We start from the raw sequence: 17900 nt of genomic DNA, 5'->3' as shown, positions 1-17900 counted from the left end.
TTGACAAAGCTGTTGACTTCCAAAAGCAAACCTACGAATATGCTTACGCCTGGATTCTTCCTGGATTTCGGTAATAAACCAAGTATTTTCAACTCAAAATCAGTTATAGGCCAATTAGCTCACTTCAGTCATAAGTCAAATGGTTCAAACTGCACCTCAATCTCAGTGGGCACTCCACTGCAAGACTGAAGCATTGTTTGCACATTTGGAGGTGCCTCTTTCCAATGGGTCTTTAAACCTGATAGCTCTGTTAGCTGAGCATAAAAGGACTCGGGACTCAATTTGAGCAAACACAGGGGAGACCTCCCTCTTGTTCAGACCAATACTTATCCCCTAAAATTTATTTTTACATGATTGATATTTATCACTTATCAAGATCTAGTCATCACACTGTTATCTGTGGGAGCTTGCTGTGAACGAATTGGTTGCCATGTTGCCTACACTACAGCAGTGACTACACTTTGAAATTACTCCAGTGGTTGTAAAGCTCTTTGAAATGTCACAAGATCACAAAAGACCCCACAGTAACAAACGTCTTTCTTTCTGTTAACATCCTTACCGTGAAGGGTCTCGTAGGCCTGGATGACCTCAGACATGTACATAGGGCGTTGCCTGGCGATGGTTGCCAAGGAGCCCAACGCAACAGTCAGGTTGATGCTGGAAATGGCGGGATGCACCATGAACTTCAGGAGTTGATCCAGTGCCATTTTACCTTCTTGCTGAAGACTGCCTGGAACAGGTGTGTATAAAAAGTAATCAGAAATATGACCATCCTTCTGTTTACAAATTTGCAACTCATTAATGTAAGGGTAATGGCGATTAAATGAGGAGCAGTGTCAATAATTGCATTGCATTTCTCCTCTGTAAGTGGTGTCATGTCTCCTCATTCCTTAAAATACTGTGTTAGCTCTTTAAAATAGAGCATTCCATTCACACCCAAGAATGCTCCAGACTGTGGGACTAACAAACAAAGGGCACAAATTCAAGCAAAAAACAAAAAAAAAGTTGTAGTGGTGGGTGAGTAGGTGAGTGCATGAATGTGAAAGAGAGCAAGAACAAACATTAAAGAACGTGCATGCGCAAGAGAGAATAGCGAGTACTTAGTGAGTAGTGAGGGTCTGTGTGTTCACATATGTGTTGTTTTTGGCAGCAAGATGACAGGTTGTTATCGCCCTCAGCAGTTGGTTACGAACTGCAATCCTTAAAAACTGGATGAGGCAGATTCATTACCAAGTTTGGAAAGAGAATCAAAGCTACCTGAAGAGAAAACGTCAAGGGAATGGAACGAAGTAAACAGCTCTTCCAAAGAGCCAGCAAGGGCACGATGGTCCAAATGGCCTCCTTCCAAGCTGCAGATTTTATTCAATTAATAGGCCACTGGCACACATTACATTTTGTTCAGAAAAATAAGGAGTTCACTTGGAATAAACAATCGAAATGGAGTGTAGCAATGAAAGGAGTTAAGCAGTCAACTCACTAAAAATTGTGACAGAGCTTAATACGACCTCAACAAAAACAAACCAAGGAACAAGGATTAATTTCCAGAGGAACAAGATTAAGTAGAGTATTTATGCTAAACACATATCAAACCTTGGGTTAGCCCACATTAGCAGTACTATGCCCCCTTGTGGTTACATTATTAAAGGATTTTGAGGTACTGAAGAGGATGCTAAGATTTACAAGGATCACAAAGAAATGCAAATTTATACCCATAGCAAAGGATGAACAGACTGGACCACTTCTCTCTGGAAAGGAAAAGGCCCAACAAAGGCTTTTAAAATTATGAAATGTTTTGAGAGGATAACTTGAAGCAATCAAGGTAACACAATGATCAACAAATCAAAAAAGGAATTCTAAAAAGCTGAATGATGAAAATACAGAAGTCTCTACTACAGGGGAATCTTTCAAGTTAATGTGCAGAGACATTTAAAGACAAGCTGGAGGAACATATTGGCCAGTGTTACCTCAGCTTTCTTCTGAGAGTGAACCTATTTTAATGCCCCATACACTTGCTGTGATTTCAGCCTTCACTTACTGAGTAGTGTGTCATAACGTCATAGAGATTTACAGCATGGAAACAGGCCCCTCAGCCTAACTTGTCCATGCCGCCCAGTTTTCACAATTAATCCATTTTCCTGCATTTGGTCCATATTCCTCCACACCTGACCCATCCATGTAGCTACCCAAATGTTTCTTAAACGACAAAATTGTACTTACCTCCAACACTACCTCTGGCAGCCCATTCCAAATACTCACCACCTTCTGTGTGAAAAATATTGCCCCTCTGGACCCTTTTGTATCTCTCCCCTCTCACCTTAGACCTCAAGTGTTACACTCCCCTTCCCTTGGAAAAAGGCTGTTGGCTTCCATACCTTATCTATGCCTCTCAGGATTTTATAAACCTCAATACGGTCGCCCTTCAGTCTCCTACACTCCAGGGATAAAAGATCTAGTCTCTTCTTATTAAATTTATAAGGATTTAAAGATTTAAGTTATAAATTCATAAAATTATAAATTTAAACCCTTCCAGTCCAAGTAGCATTCCAGTAAATCTCTTCTGGTGGTGCGCACTGGGAAATTTTGCTTTGCAAAAAAAACTTATTTCTGCAGCAGATCTTAAAAGATATATCCCTTAGGGCAGCAATTCTCAATATGGAGCCCAATGAAACATGCATAAAAGCACCAAACTCAAGGACCGTGTTAGTCCTGATGGATGTTTAATGTCATACAATCTTTTTTTTAAGTTTTGTACAGTATGTCAGAATGTTCAAGTTTTCTTGGTGTTCAATAATGAATGATTTTCTGTCTAGCTGTTTTGTGTCGTATCCCTGTTTGGGGGGGGGGGGGGCGCTCTGGAACTGAGAAGAGCTCCTGGAGGGGGGTGTGTGGCCAAAACACAGTTGGGATTCATTGCCTTAGGGCAGTGCCCACTGGTTGATTGGGAACAGCGTCAAAGCTGATCGTGCACAATCCCAGCTCCACAGCATCCACTGCTGCCTTGGAGCTCAAGACCTCAGAATTTCATCTTGCAACTACACAGAGCTGTGACCCACGGTTTGGAAAGCCTTGAATTCAGGAGAAAGTTATACTGATGAGAGCTAGCTTAGAAAGGGATTCGAGGAGGCTCGAATCGAACATAGAGGCTGGAATGGACTGGTTGCCGCACATACTACAGACCCCAAACAAGACTCCCCCAGCTATCAGCATCATTATCTGGCATTCCAACACAAGACCATGTAAACAAAGCCAAGCACGCGCCAAAATCTCAACCATGTAATTGTTGAGGTGGACAAAGTCAGACACAACACCAGGTTATTGTCCAACAGGTTTATTTGAAAGCACAAACCTTCAAGCGCTCCAAAAGCTTGTGATTTCAAATAAACCTGTTGGACTATAACCTGGTTACATGATAAACTGAACAGACATGGGCAGATTCTAGGGCTGAACCCATTGGACCTTGCTTCATGTCCACCCAACTAATTGTCCATGCATCTTTGAAGGTAGATGGACTGGCCATTGTCTTTATCCTTTGAATTTCTGCTAACCAGTGACAAGCGCACGATACCCACTGGCATTGATGTAAGAGTGATCCTTCACGATGCGGTCCAAGCTGATATCATTCTCCTGCCGTTTGGGGACATCTGAATCCGGGGTGCGAGGCGACAGTGTGATAATCAAACTTTCGATGAACTTGATGGCGTGAGTGCGGATTCCATCGTTGTCAGAGTCCAGCATCAAGACAATATCATCCTGCATGTTACTAACCATGTCCCAGCACGCCTCCTTGACTTCATTGATAACCTTGGACTTCACCATCCACTGAGGAAAGAAAAGAACAATCATAGAATCCCGAGTGTGAACGTTGGCCATTCAGCCCATCAAGTCCACACTGGCCCTCCGAAGAGCATCCCACCTGTGACCCTCGCCCCCTATCTTATTCTGTAATCCTGCATTTCCCATGGCTAATGGGAAACCAGAGCACCCAGATGAAACCCACGCAGACCCAGGGAGAATGTGCAAATTCCACACAGACAGTTGCTGGAGGTTGGAGTCGAACCCGGGTTCCTGAGGCTGAGGGACAGCAATGCTAACCATTGAGCCATTGTGCTGTTAAAACCGCCATAGGACAAGGAAGGCCGAGGGACATGTTCCTGAGCAGTACTGTTCTATGTTTTAAGTAGAAGAGAAAAAGGCACAGATGGCATGTTATGCTCCTTCATATTCTTTTTGCTGCCACACAGATCTCCAAGGTCAACGTGCAACAGCAATTTCCAAATTCAGGGCTTTCCGAAACCGGACGTTAGTGTGCCGAACACAAACCAGCATGTGTGGAACTTCAGCACAGCTGAGGGAATGTTAGTGGTGTGTTACAGTTCACTCAGAGCAATAGCAATATATGCTTAATCGTGCATGTTGTAGTCTGGAGCCATAGACATTTGTGGTAGAGTATTCCTTTCATCTGAGGCAGACCGGGAATCTCTTCCCACTCTTTCTGCCTCCCATTGATGTGTGTTGGAAAAATTCACAAGTCGATCCCGATTCTGTTCGACCATCGAAAAGTGTGGCGCTGTAAAAGCACAGCCGGTCAGGCTGCATCCGAGGAGCAGGAGCGTCGACGTTTCGAGTATAAGCCCTTTGTCAGGAATTTCGAGTTTATGCTCAAAACGTCAACTCTCCTGAACCTCGGAGGCTGCCTGAACGGCCGTGCTTTTCCAGTGCCACACTTTTTGACTCTGATCTCCAGCATCTGCAGCCCTCACTTTGACTGTGTGTTGACTGCACCTTCTTTGGCCATCCCGTATACATTCATCTGTGGCTGAGTCGATTTATATAGGGTTGAGAATTAAAATATGTAAAGTTTAACAATTTGGTTTAATTGTTGACCTGTAACTAGAATCTAAAGTCCTGTAGTAGTTCGCAATTTGTCATGTCCAGAAACCTCGTCTGTGTTTTCTATCAAGCTGGGTCTGAAAATCAGATAGTTTGCACATTCCTTTTAGAACCTTTTGGTGATGCCTCTGGGAGCAACAGGGCAAGAGTGAGTTGTGACAATTTGTAGACAAGCATCAAATATGTCTTTGCCCCTCTGAACTGCTCAATATCCCACCAAGCACTTGCATTCCCTTTCACCAGGTGACAACTGCACAAACAGAACCACCTCTGATGTCAAACATGACACACTGTTAGATTCAGGATGTGCTTGCAAACTTACCTGGAGAGCCACCTTGTATAACTGTGTCATGGTCAATATAACCTTCTTCACCACGTTGACATTCTCATCCTTTAGCAGCATGTTGAGGTTTGCAATTAGCTTAGGTAGCAGCTCATTATCCCGCTTACTAGAATGGAAAATAATTAACTGAATTGAATAATTTCTTGTATTTTATTTTGAATACACATGACAATCAAAGATTTATACTGTGGCTGTGCATTTACTTAAAACATTATTAACTTAAAACAAAGAATAAAGAAAGTTAACTTAAAGAGAATCCAATTAAGGATCGAAAGAAACGTGTTTTGGAACAGTCCAATGTAGAGTCAGAGTTGTACAGCATGGAGCCAAACCCTTCGGTCCAACTTGTCCATACCAACCAGATATCCTAAATTAATGTAGTCCCACTGGCCAGCATTTGGCCCATATCCCTCTAAACCCTTTCCTATTCATACACCCAACCAAATGCCTTTTAAATGCTGTTATTGTACCAGCCTTCACCACCTTCTCTGGCAGCTCATTCCATACACCCACCACCCTCTGCCTGAAAAAGCTGCTCCTCAGGTCTCTTTTATATCTTTCCCCTCTCACCCGAAACCTATGTCTTCTAATTCTCGACTCCCCCACCTCAGGGAAAAGACCTTGTCTATTTACCCTATCCATGCCCTTCATGATTTTATAAACCTCTATAAGATCACCCCTCACTCTCCAATGTTCCAGGTAAAATAGCCCCAGCCTATTAAGCCTCTCCCTGTAGCTCAAACCCTCCAGTCCTGCCAATGCCCTTGCAAATCTTTTATGAACCCTTTCAAGTTTCATAACATCTTTCCTGTAGGAGATCAGAATTGCAGACAGTGTTACAAAAGTGGCCTAACCAATGTCCTTACAGCCACAACATGACCACCAAACTCCTGTAACTCAATTCACTGACCAATAAAATAACCTCACCTAAGCTCCCCTCAATTCACTGCAGTCCATGTGTATGGTCAGTAGTTGCTTACACATGGACAGCAGTGAATTGAGGGGTGTATAGGTTAGATTATTTTATTTTAGATCAGGATTAATCCTCAGCACAACATAGTGGGCAGAAGGGCATGTACTCTGCTGTACTTTTCTATATTCTAAAGGCAGCATTTGGTCTGCTTTCCTTTATTGGTCAGTGAATTGAGTACAGGAGCTTGGCAGTCATGTTGTGGCAGTACAGGACATCGGTTCGGCCACTTTTGTAATACAGTGTGCAAATCTGGTCTCCCTCCTACAGGAAGGATGTTGTGTTCACTATCCTGGTTACTTGGGACTCCACTTTCAATGAACTATGAATCTGCACTCCAAGATCTCTTGGTTGAGCAACACTCCCCAGGATCTTACCATTAAGTGTATTAGTCCTGCCCTGATTTGCCTTTCCAAAATGCAGCACCTCACATTTATCTAAATTAAACCCCATATGCCACTCCTCAGCCCATTGGCCCATCTGATCATGATCCCGTTGTACTTTGAAGTAACCACGTTTTAGCAGGAAAAAGGAAGTGGAAAAATACTAACCATGCCTCCTCCATGAATCCAATGACAAATTTACGAACATCGATGGATTTATCTGACTGAAATGCAATGATTTCCTGCAGAGAATAAGATTTTTGTCAGTTTCCTGCATTGCAACACCTCAACTGATCTTGACTGTACGACCAGAAATCAATGGCACCTAGTGTTGCTTTCCACCCCCGAGCACAAAGCACAGCATTAACCCCACCACTCCTACCTCCAAACAAAAAGACAGCCTACACCACCAGCTCCTCTTAAAGCTCGAAAAGGTTCTGTTTACTCACATCCAGAAAGTTGTCAAGAAGCGTCGGATCCTTATTCAAAATTAGCTCCTGAACCTGAGGGAAGAAATAAAGACTCCAATGAAAGCCACAATGTAACTTTCTGCACATTTAATGGAGGACAAGCAGCTACTTTCTAGTCAACCTGTTCAGTCACGTTATTACACAGTTCTGATACAGATGGGAACTTGAATCTGAGCCTCCTGGCCCAGAGGTAGGGACACTACCACTGTGAGGCAAGAACCCAATTAGAGGACAGTGGATTTTTTTGTAAATCAACCAGTTCAGATACACTTCTGGAGCAGGAACTTCAACCTTCTAGCTTAGAGTTAGGGACACAACCACTGTAACACCTTTAGTTTAAACCTATTTTCTAATCAAACCGTTTAGACAAATTGTTGCACACTTCTGCAACAGGTGGGACTTGAACGTGGCCCCCTGGTTCACAGGTAGGGACATCACCACTGTGACTTAAGAACTCTATCAGAGCACAGGTAGACATTTTTAATCAAACTGTTCAGACACACGACTTGAACCTAGGCCTTCTAGATTCGATAGATTAGATTCGATTCCCTACAGTGTGGAAACAGGCCCTTCGGCCCAACCAACACTCCAAAGAGTAACCCACCCAGACCCATTTCCCTCCTACTAATGCATCTAAAACTACAGACAATTTAGCATGGCCAATTCACCTGACCTGCACATCTTTGGACTATGAGGGAAAACCGGAGCACCCGGAGGAAACCCACACAGACACGGGGAGAATGTGCCCGAGGCTGGAATCGAACCTGGGACCCTGGTGCTGTGAGGCAGCAGTGCTAACCGCTGAGCCACCGTGCCACCCCTAGGATCACAACCGCTACACCACGAAACAATTAGAACACTTATCTGACAGCCGCTATCCACAATGGAGCTATTCAACCCATCACAGACTGAGGAGCGTGAACCTGTACTCGACTTCAGAATTTGGAAATGGATACAGTAGAGTATAGGGAAGATGGAAAGATTCTCAAGAATGATACCAGATCTCGACCTCCGATGTTTGACCTCAGAGGCAAGGCTGGTTGGCCTAGTGTGCTTCCCCGAAAAACAAAACTCAGGAGGCTGAGAAAAGGTCGAGAAGCTGACCTGGTTTCTAAGTTTACAAACAGATTTGCTGAGGTGAAGTAGCTGGGGGAATACCAAAACCAACAACTATAACAAGAAAATAGTCATTGAGAAGGCTGTGATGAGGACAGTCAGGAGGAACATGTGGTGTAGCAGTGAAATCTCTGAAACAAATTGAAATACAGAGTGATAAAAGCGAAAACAATTAAAACGGTGAACAAAAAAAACCTAAATAAGGTACTTTCTTTAATTTTAAAAGAGTATGCTTTATAACGTGCACATGCAGATGCATTTTTTTAAAAAAACTCGAGGTGAGGATGCACAGTAATTATCATCATTGGTTGACACCAACCATTCACTCTCCATTGAAAAATCCAAGTGGGACTTGACTCAGAGCAGAACTTGCTACCACAATTGAGGAAGAACATGAGGGAAGTTGGATAAATGCATGAGGAAGAAAGGAATAGCAGAATGTGCTGACAGGTCACGAGAAAGGGGTGGATGAGGACATCTGTGCATCAACCAGAGGTGGGTGAATGACTTGTTTCTACATTGTACACACTTTACAATGAGGGGCAAAATAATAAATAACTGAGAATCTGCCAACCTGTAATGAATCCATTTGTTTAAAGGATATTGTTTACGCTAAACAAGAGCATTGGGAAGTGATTTGAAAGCAACAGGCCAGAATAAAGACTACTCTCACGCTCATCTGATGTTGATTCGCTGTTTAGTCTGCAAGAGTCCTCAAGAAGGTCCATGTGCTGGGACAAAACAGTAACCACTGGCTTGGAACAAAACAGCCATGGCAGCATGAGAGAGCAAACTTTTTCCCACCACTCGCTTGGCGCACAACCAGACTGCCTCCCACATACACATGTAATGTACTACCTTAAGCAAGATTTATTTCACTGTTATAAACAGACAACGGGTGTGATCAGACTGTCGATGCGCAAGTTAAAACAAGGAGAAACTGACTGAATGTGGAGCCTGGCATGAGATTAAAGTTCTCCAGCTTGAAATCAGGCATCACTTAAACAGTCTCTCGTCAAATGCAGCAACCATTATCCCCATGAATGCAATTTAGCATTTCTTATGGTGGCAAGGGAAACAGGGTGGGTCAGGACTGTTGGGTGGTCAATTGGAGTCTTTTGCCCTACCTAAGTGGAGAAAACAATGTTTGGAAACCACTGCCACAGAGTACATCGACAAACTAACCACAAGCAAGGCTACAGACGTTACACTAATACACGTACCCTTGGAACTAAGACCTTGCTGGAATTTTGGATTAGGCCGCAGGCAGTACAGGTCACTTGTAGCACAAACCTGCACGCAAAGCTGGTAACCTGCCCCCAGCCACACGTGCCAATGCAGCACCTACCTGACACTCTGGAATTTTCTTCCAAACAGCGCTGTGAGTGTTGTTACAGCCCAAGAATGACAAGAGTTCAAAAAGGCAGCTCACCACGACCCTCTTCAGGGCAATAAACATTGGCCTAGTCCATATCCCATGAATGAATAATAAGATAAATTGTCCAGGTACGTTATTTTTAAATTTTACTGAGTTAAATTGGATTATTGTCGAACTAACTAGCCAGCTTTTGGGTAGCAGGATTGTGCAGACTAAAATTAAAAACAGCCACAGGCTCCATACATTTTCCCCATGTTACTGGGTTCTAAAGAAGAGGCATACTGGACTCAAAACATGAACTATTTCTTTCTTCACAATGCTGCCAGCCGTCTGGAGGTTCTCCTGTGCACTGTTTTTATTTTAGATTTCCGGCATGCGCAGTATTTCACTTTTAGGGTTTATTCCTACGTGACTGACCTGTTTGAGAACACTGATCTTGTTGTCAGTGACAATCAGTGCAGCTTGATTCAACAGATCCACCACCTACAAGACAAAATGAATCAATTACTCTGCAGTCGGCCTTCAGTAGATGTGCTGCCATCTTATAAGCTTAATCGTAATAACATACATTATTAAAATGGTCAGTTATATAAACTTGGCTTTATGTCCTATGACTTTATAGATATTTTTAAATCAACCTATTCATTCATGTTATGACAGACCTCTGGAACTGGAGGACTTGAACCTGAGCTTTGAACCAGAGGTAGGGACACTACCACTACACAACAAAAGCCCTACTCTCCTTTTGACTTGATAAAATTGGGCTGATCTCGCTGAGGAAATAAGGTTGATAGATTTTCCCTTGGTATATCCATTCCTCATCACCCTGTGCTCACTGATCTACAATGGCCCCTGGTCAAGGTACATCCTGATTTTAAAATCCTGATCCTTGTTCCCAAATCCATGGCCTCACTTCTCCCTACCTCTGCAACTTACACCAGCTCAGTAATCTGAGATTTTCACCATGGAACTGTTTTTCCAAACAGCACCCATTGCCTCTTCTGAAATGGACATCCCCCACTCCCCTCTTTGCCCTAACCATCCTCCTCTACCCAAACCCCAACTTTTCTTTAGCCTCCTCCCCCATTCTCCTGAGCTCGAACCCACCCACCACCAACCAGCGCTTCACCCATCCCTCACATTCCCCGCCCCATCACCATACTCCTCTCACATCCCTTCCCCACCTCCCTCATGCTCCCTTCCTCCCCCGACACCCCACTCAGCTCCAAACCCCTTGCTCCTTCCCAATCACCATCCCCTCCCATAACCCCACTATCGCTCTCCTCTCCCCTCCCTTCCACCCGATCTCTATCTCTACCTATACTACCAACCTGCTCTTCCCTTCCTCTCCCCAAACTTCCACACCCACACTCCTCTCCCTCACCTTCCCCCATCAGCCTCTCGACAGTAACCCCAGCCCCAACACTCCCCACCTCCATTCCATCCCCTCCCCCACCCCTCCCCCTGCCCCCAACTCCTCCTCCTACTTCAACTTACCCCACTGGCCCAACTTCCCCCACTTCCAAATCTCCCACCGAGACACACCCCACCTCTCCACCACCCTTCCCCAGACGCTCCCCCCACTCCTACCACCCCTGCACCCCCCAGACGCTCCCCCAAATCCTCCCCCGACTCCTCCCCAAACTTCTCCCCCTACTCCTCCACCCAGATGCACCGCCCACTTTTCCCCCACTTCTCCCCCCGCTCCTCCCCCCCCGCTCCTCCCCCCACCGACAATCCCCACGCCCCTCTCCCCCCGACACGCCCCCCGCTCCTCTCCCCCCGACATGCCCCCCGCTCCTCTCCCCCCGACACGCCCCCCGCTCCTCTCCCCCCGACACGCCCCCCGCTCCTCTCCCCCCGACACTCCCCCCCCCGCTCCTCTCCCCCCGACACGCCCCCGCTCCTCTCCCCCCGACACTCCCCCCCGCTCCTCTCCCCCCGACACGCCCCCCGCTCCTCTCCCCGCGACACGCCCCCCGCTCCTCTCCCCCCGACACTCCCCCCCGCTCCTCTCCCCCCGCCACTCCCCCCCGCTCCTCTCCCCCCCGCTCCTCCCCCCCCGACACTCCCCCCCGCTCCTCCCCCCCGCTCCTCCCCCCCGCTCCTCTCCCCCGCCGACACTCCCCCCGCTCCTCTCCCCCAGACACTCCCCCCGCTCCTCTCCCCCAGACACTCCCCCCGCTCCTCTCCCCCAGACACTCCCCCCGCTCCTCTCCCCCAGACACTCCCCCTGCTCCTCTCCCCCAGACACTCCCCCTGCTCCTCTCCCCCAGACACTCCCCCCGACACTCCCCCCGCTCCTCTCCCCCAGACACTTCCCCCGACACTCCCCCCGCACCTCTCCCACCTCCACTCCCCCCGACACTCCCCCCGCTCCTCTCCCACCTCCACTCCCCCCGACACTCCCCCCGCTCCTCTCCCACCTCCACTCCCCCCGCTCCTCTCCCCCCCCGACACTCCCCCCGCTCCTCTCCCTCAGACACTCCCCCCGCTCCTCTCCCCCTGACACTCCCCCCCGCTCCTCTCCTCCCGACACTCCCCCCGCTCCTCTCCCCCCGACACTCCCCCCGCTCCACTCCCCCCGACACGCCCCCCGCTCCTCTCCCCCCGACACTCCCCCCCGCAGACACTCCCCCCCCGCTCCTCTCCCCCAGACACTCCCCCCGCTCCTCTCCCACCTCCACTCCCCCCGACACACCCCCCGCTCCTCTCCCTCAGACACTCCCCCCGCTCCTCTCCCCCCGCTCCTCTCCCTCAGACACTCCCCCCGCTCCACTCCCCCCACTCCTCTCCCCCCGACCCTCTCCCCCGCTCCTCTCCCCCCGACACTCCCCCCGCTCCTCTCCCACCTCCACTCCCCCCGACACTCCCCCCGCGACACTCCCCCCGCTCCTCTCCCTCAGACACTCCCCCCGCTCCTCTCCCCCTGACACTCCCCCCCGCTCCTCTCCTCCCGACACTACCCCCGCTCCTCTCCCCCCGACACGCCCCCCGCTCCACTCCCCCCGACACGCCCCCCGCTCCTCTCCCCCCGACACGCCCCCCGCTCCTCTCCCACCGACACTCCCCCCCGCAGACACTCCCCCCCCGCTCCTCTCCCCCAGACACTCCCCCCGCTCCTCTCCCACCTCCACTCCCCCCGACACACCCCCCGCTCCTCTCCCTCAGACACTCCCCCCGCTCCTCTCCCCCCGACCCTCTCCCCCGCTCCTCTCCCCCCGACACTCTCCCCCCCGACACTCTCCCCCCCGACACTCCCCCCGCTCCTCTCCCCCCCGCCCCTCTCCCCCCCGCCCCTCTCCCCCCGCCCCTCTCCCCCCGCTCCTCTCCCCCCCCCGCCCCTCTCCCCCCGCTCCACTCCCCCCGCTCCACTCCCCCCGCCGACACTCCCCCCGCCGACACTCCCCCCGCCGACACTCCCCCCGCCGACACTCCCCCCCGCCCCTCTCCCCCCCGACACCCCCCCCGACACCCCCCCGCCCCTCTCCCCCCCGACACCCCCCCCGCCCCTCTCCCCCCCGACACTCCCCCCGCTCCCCTCCCACCCGACACTCCCCCCGCTCCCCTCCCCCCGACACTCCCCCCGCCCCCCTCCCGCCCCTCTCCCCCGACACTCCCCCCGCTCCTCTCCCCCCGACACTCCCCCCGACACTCCCCCCGCTCCTCTCCCCCGACACTCCCCCCGCTCCTCTCCCCCCCGACACTCCCCCGCCCCTCTCCCCCCCGACACTCCCCCCGCCCCTCTCCCCCCCGACACTCCCCCCGCTCCTCTCCCCCCCGACACTCCCCCCGCTCCTCTCCCCCCCGACACTCCCCCCGCTCCTCTCCCCCCCGACACTCCCCCCGCTCCTCTCCCCCCCGACACTCCCCCCGCTCCTCTCCCCCCCGACACTCCCCCCGCTCCTCTCCCCCCCGACACTCCCCCCGCTCCTCTCCCCCCCGACACTCCCCCCGCTCCTCTCCCCCCCGACACTCCCCCCGCTCCTCTCCCCCCCGACACTCCCCCCGCTCCTCTCCCCCCCGACACTCCCCCCGCTCCTCTCCCCCCCGACACTCCCCCCGCTCCTCTCCCCCCCGACACTCCCCCCGCCCCTCTCCCCGCCCCTCTCCCCCCCGACACACCCCCCGCCCCTCTCCCCCCCGACACACCCCCCCGCCCCTCTCCCCCCGACACACCCCCCGCCCCTCTCCCCCCGACACTCCCCCCGCTCCTCTCCCCCCGCCGACACTCCCCCCGCTCCTCTCCCCCCGACACTCCCCCCGCTCCTCTCCCCCCCGACACTCCCCCCGCTCCTCTCCCCCCCCCGACACTCCCCCCGCTCCTCTCCCCCCCGACACTCCCCCCGCTCCTCTCCCCCCCGACACTCCCCCCGCTCCTCTCCCCCCCGACACTCCCCCCGCTCCTCTCCCCCCGACACTCCCCCCGCTCCTCCCCCCCGACACTCCCCCCGCTCCTCTCCCCCCCGACACTCCCCCCGCTCCTCTCCCCCCCGACACTCCCCCCGCTCCTCTCCCCCCCGACACTCCCCCCGCCCCTCTCCCCGCCCCACTCCCCCCGCCCCTCTCCCCGCCCCACTCCCCCCCGACACACCCCCCGCCCCTCTCCCCCCGACACTCCCCCCGCCCCTCTCCCCCCGACACTCCCCCCGCTACTCTCCCCCCGACACTCCCCCCGCGACACTCCCCCCGCTCCTCTCCCCCCGCCGACACTCCCCCCGCTCCTCTCCCCCCGACACTCCCCCCGCTCCTCTCCCCCCCTGACACTCCCCCCGCCCCTCTCCCCCCCCGACACTCCCCCCGCCGACACTCCCCCCGCTCCTCTCCCCCCCGACACTCCCCCCGCTCCTCTCCCCCCGACACTCCCCCCGCCCCTCTCCCCCCCCGACCCTCTCCCCCCGCCCCACTCCCCCCCGACACTCTCCCCCCGCCCCTCTCCCCCCCGACACCCCCCCCGCCCCTCTCCCCCCCGACACTCCCCCCGCTCCCCTCCCCCCCGACACTCCCCCCGCTCCCCTCCCCCCGACACTCCCCCCGCCCCCCTCCCGCCCCTCTCCCCCGACACTCCCCCCGCTCCTCTCCCCCCGACACTCCCCCCGCTCCTCTCCCCCCCGACACTCCCCCCGCCCCACTCCCCCCGACACTCCCCCCGCCCCTCTCCCCCCGACACTCCCCCCGCTCCTCTCCCCCCGCTCCTCTCCCCCCCGACACACCCCCCGCCCCTCTCCCCCCGACACTCCCCCCGCCCCTCTCCCCCCGACACTCCCCCCGCCCCTCTCCCCCCCGACACCCCCCCCGCCCCTCTCCCCCCCGACACCCCCCCCGCCCCTCTCCCCCCCGACACTCCCCCCGCTCCCCTCCCCCCCGACACTCCCCCCGCTCCCCTCCCCCCCGACACTCCCCCCGCTCCCCTCCCCCCGACACTCCCCCCGCCCCTCTCCCCCGACACTCCCCCCGCTCCTCTCCCCCCGACACTCCCCCCGCTCCTCTCCCCCCCGACACTCCCCCCGCTCCTCTCCCCCCCGACACTCCCCCCGCCCCACTCCCCCCGACACTCCCCCCGCCCCTCTCCCCCCGACACTCCCCCCGCCCCTCTCCCCCCGACACTCCCCCCGCTCCTCTCCCCCCGCTCCTCTCCCCCCCGACACTCCCCCCGCTCCTCTCCCCCCCGACACTCCCCCCGCCCCTCTCCCCCCCGACACTCCCCCCGCTCCTCTCCCCCCGACACTCCCCCCCCGCCCCTCTCCCCCCGACACTCCCCCCGCTCCTCTCCCCCCGCCCCTCTCCCCCCCGCCCCTCTCCCCCCCGACACTCCCCCCCCCGCCCCTCTCCCCCCCGACACTCCCCCCCCCGCCCCTCTCCCCCCCGACACTCCCCCCCCCGCCCCTCTCCCCCCGACACTCCCCCCCCCGCCCCTCTCCCCCCGACACTCCCCCCCCCGCCCCTCTCCCCCCCGACACTCCCCCCCCGCCCCTCTCCCCCCGACACTCCCCCCCCCGCCCCTCTCCCCCCCGACACTCCCCCCCGCCCCTCTCCCCCCGACACTCCCCCCGCCCCTCTCCCCCCGCCCCTCCCCCCCCGCCCCTCTCCCCGCCCCTCTCCCCCCGACACTCCCCCCGCCCCTCTCCCCCCGACACTCCCCCCCCCGCCCCTCTCCCCCCGACACTCCCCCCCCCGCCCCTCTCCCCCCGACACTCCCCCCCCCGCCCCTCTCCCCCCGACACTCCCCCCCCCGCCCCTCTCCCCCCGACACTCCCCCCGACCCTCTCCCCCCGCCCCTCTTCCCCCCGCCCCTCTTCCCCCCGCCCCTCTTCCCCCCGCCCCTCTTCCCCCCGACACTCCCCCCGCCCCTCTCCCCCCGCCCCTCTCCCCCCGCCCCTCTCCCCCCGACACTCTCCCCCCGACACTCTCCCCTCCTCCCCAAATCTCCTCTCTCCGTCCCCTCACCCGCTCACTAGTGGTCAGGCTCTCAATCGCATTATTCTCCTCCTCGTTAAAGTACTGGGTGGCGAGGCAGCGGCGGGAGGAGCCGCTCTCCGCGGCCGGAGTGCTGGCGGCCATCGCCAAGCCTGAAGCCCGAGGCCTGCCCAGCTCGGCCTAGCCCAGCCCGTCACTACGCATGTGCTGAAGAAGGTGCGCGATAAACCCCACTGCGCATCCCACCCCTAAACTACAACTCCCGGCAGACCCCGCGCCAGCCGAACCCTCAACCAACTTTATTGGTACTTTCATTGTCTCCTCTCTCTCATTTTATTTTCATTGTAGCTACCAACCTGGGCTAAAAGAAATCCCTCATTGCACATTGCCAGTGGCTGATAGGTTAAAGCAGTTTGGCTGCCAGTTATAGAGTCATAGAGATGTACAGCATGGAAAGACACCCTTTGGTCCAACTTGGCCAAACCACTCAGTTATCCTAAATTCATCCAGTCCCATTTGCCAGCATATCTTGCTTAACTCTTCCTATTCATGTACCCATCCAGATGCCTTTTAAATGTTGTAATTGAACCAGCCTCCACCACTTCTTTCGGCAGCTCGTTACATACACACACCACCCTCTGCATGAAAACGTTGCCCCTTCGGTCCCTTATAAATTTCTCCCCTTTCGCCCTAAACCTACGCCCACTAGTTCTGGACTCCCCCACCCCAGGAGACAAACATAAGAAAGGTCACTAAACTTGAGAGTTGACTCTGCTTTCTGTCCACAGATGCTGCCAGACCTGCTGAGTTTCTCCAGCAATTATTGCTTTTGTGTAACAGCAGGAGTGGAGTAGGCCTTTCATCCTCTCGAGACTGCTCCACAATTTGGTACAATCATGATTGATCTCATCTCATCCTCACCTCATGCCCACATTACATAACCCTGAAACCCATTGCTAATGAAAAGATTGTCTCAGCATCCACCTCACCCTAGGGTAGTGAATTCCACAGATTCATGATCCTTGGAAAGAAGTAATTCCTCCACATCGCTGTTTCAAACCTACTACCCCTTAACCTAAAACTATGAAATCTCATTGTAGATTGCCCCACAAGAGGAAACATCCTCTCTACATCTACTAACAACCAAAATTAACAAACGGAATTACTTATTTCACAAAAAACAAAATTGCTGGAGAATCTCAGCATGGGTATATGAATAGGAACGGTTTGGAGGGATATGGGCTGGGTGCTGGCAGGTGGGACTAGATTGGGTTGGGATATCTGGTCGGCATGGATGGGTTAGACTGAAGGGTCTGTTTCCATGCTGTACATCTCTATGACTCTATGACTGTATCTCAGCGTTCGTAGAGAGAGAAAAACAGAGTTAAATTTCAGAACACTGAACACTTCAGAACAGTTCTGAAGAAGGATCACTGGACTCAAAATGTTAACTCTGCTTTTTCTCCACAGCTGCTGCCAGACTTGCTGAGTTTCTCCAGCAATTTCTGTTTCTGTTTAAGATCTTCAGCATCCGTAGTTCTTTATTTCATTGAATTAACTCTTTCTGTCTCCACAACTGGTAATGGAGTTTAATTTAGATAAATGTGGGGTGTTGCATTTTGATCAGGCAAATTAGGGCAAGATTTTTACACTTAAAGGTGGGATCCTGGGGAGTGTTGCCAAAAAAAAGAGACCTTGGGTGCAGATTCCTTGCAAATGAAATTAGAGGTAGATAGGATAGTGAAGAAGACATTTGGTACACTTGCCTTCATTGGTCAGTGCATTGAGTACAGGAGTTGAGATACCATGTTGCAGCTATACAGGACACTGGTTAGGCCAATTTTGGAATACAGCATTCAGTTCTGGTCTCCCTGCTATAGGAAAGATGTTGTGGTACTTGAAAAGGTTCAGAAAAGATTTACAAGGATACTGC

At 53.5% G+C, this 17900-nt stretch overlaps 1 protein-coding gene across 1 annotated transcript in view; it reads right to left on the bottom strand.

The window, feature by feature from the left end:
* The window catches only part of sympk (symplekin), a 52779-nt gene extending 36615 nt beyond the window's left edge, over nt 1–16164 (bottom strand). The window contains exons 1-7 of the mRNA XM_072549342.1: nt 15998–16164; nt 9968–10033; nt 7036–7089; nt 6755–6828; nt 5213–5339; nt 3570–3819; nt 560–730 (exon numbers count right to left, since the gene is read on the bottom strand). Of these exons, the coding sequence (XP_072405443.1) occupies nt 560–730; nt 3570–3819; nt 5213–5339; nt 6755–6828; nt 7036–7089; nt 9968–10033; nt 15998–16111 (856 nt within the window). The 5' untranslated portion in view covers nt 16112–16164. The remainder of the gene's footprint in view (nt 1–559; nt 731–3569; nt 3820–5212; nt 5340–6754; nt 6829–7035; nt 7090–9967; nt 10034–15997) is intronic.
* Nucleotides 16165–17900: the final 1736 nt, after the last annotated feature.

This window comes from Chiloscyllium punctatum, chromosome 29 (genome assembly GCF_047496795.1).
Source record: "Chiloscyllium punctatum isolate Juve2018m chromosome 29, sChiPun1.3, whole genome shotgun sequence".
In the NCBI taxonomy this organism is placed as follows: Eukaryota; Metazoa; Chordata; class Chondrichthyes; order Orectolobiformes; family Hemiscylliidae; genus Chiloscyllium; species Chiloscyllium punctatum.
This window is presented reverse-complemented; position numbering and strand designations above follow the sequence as displayed.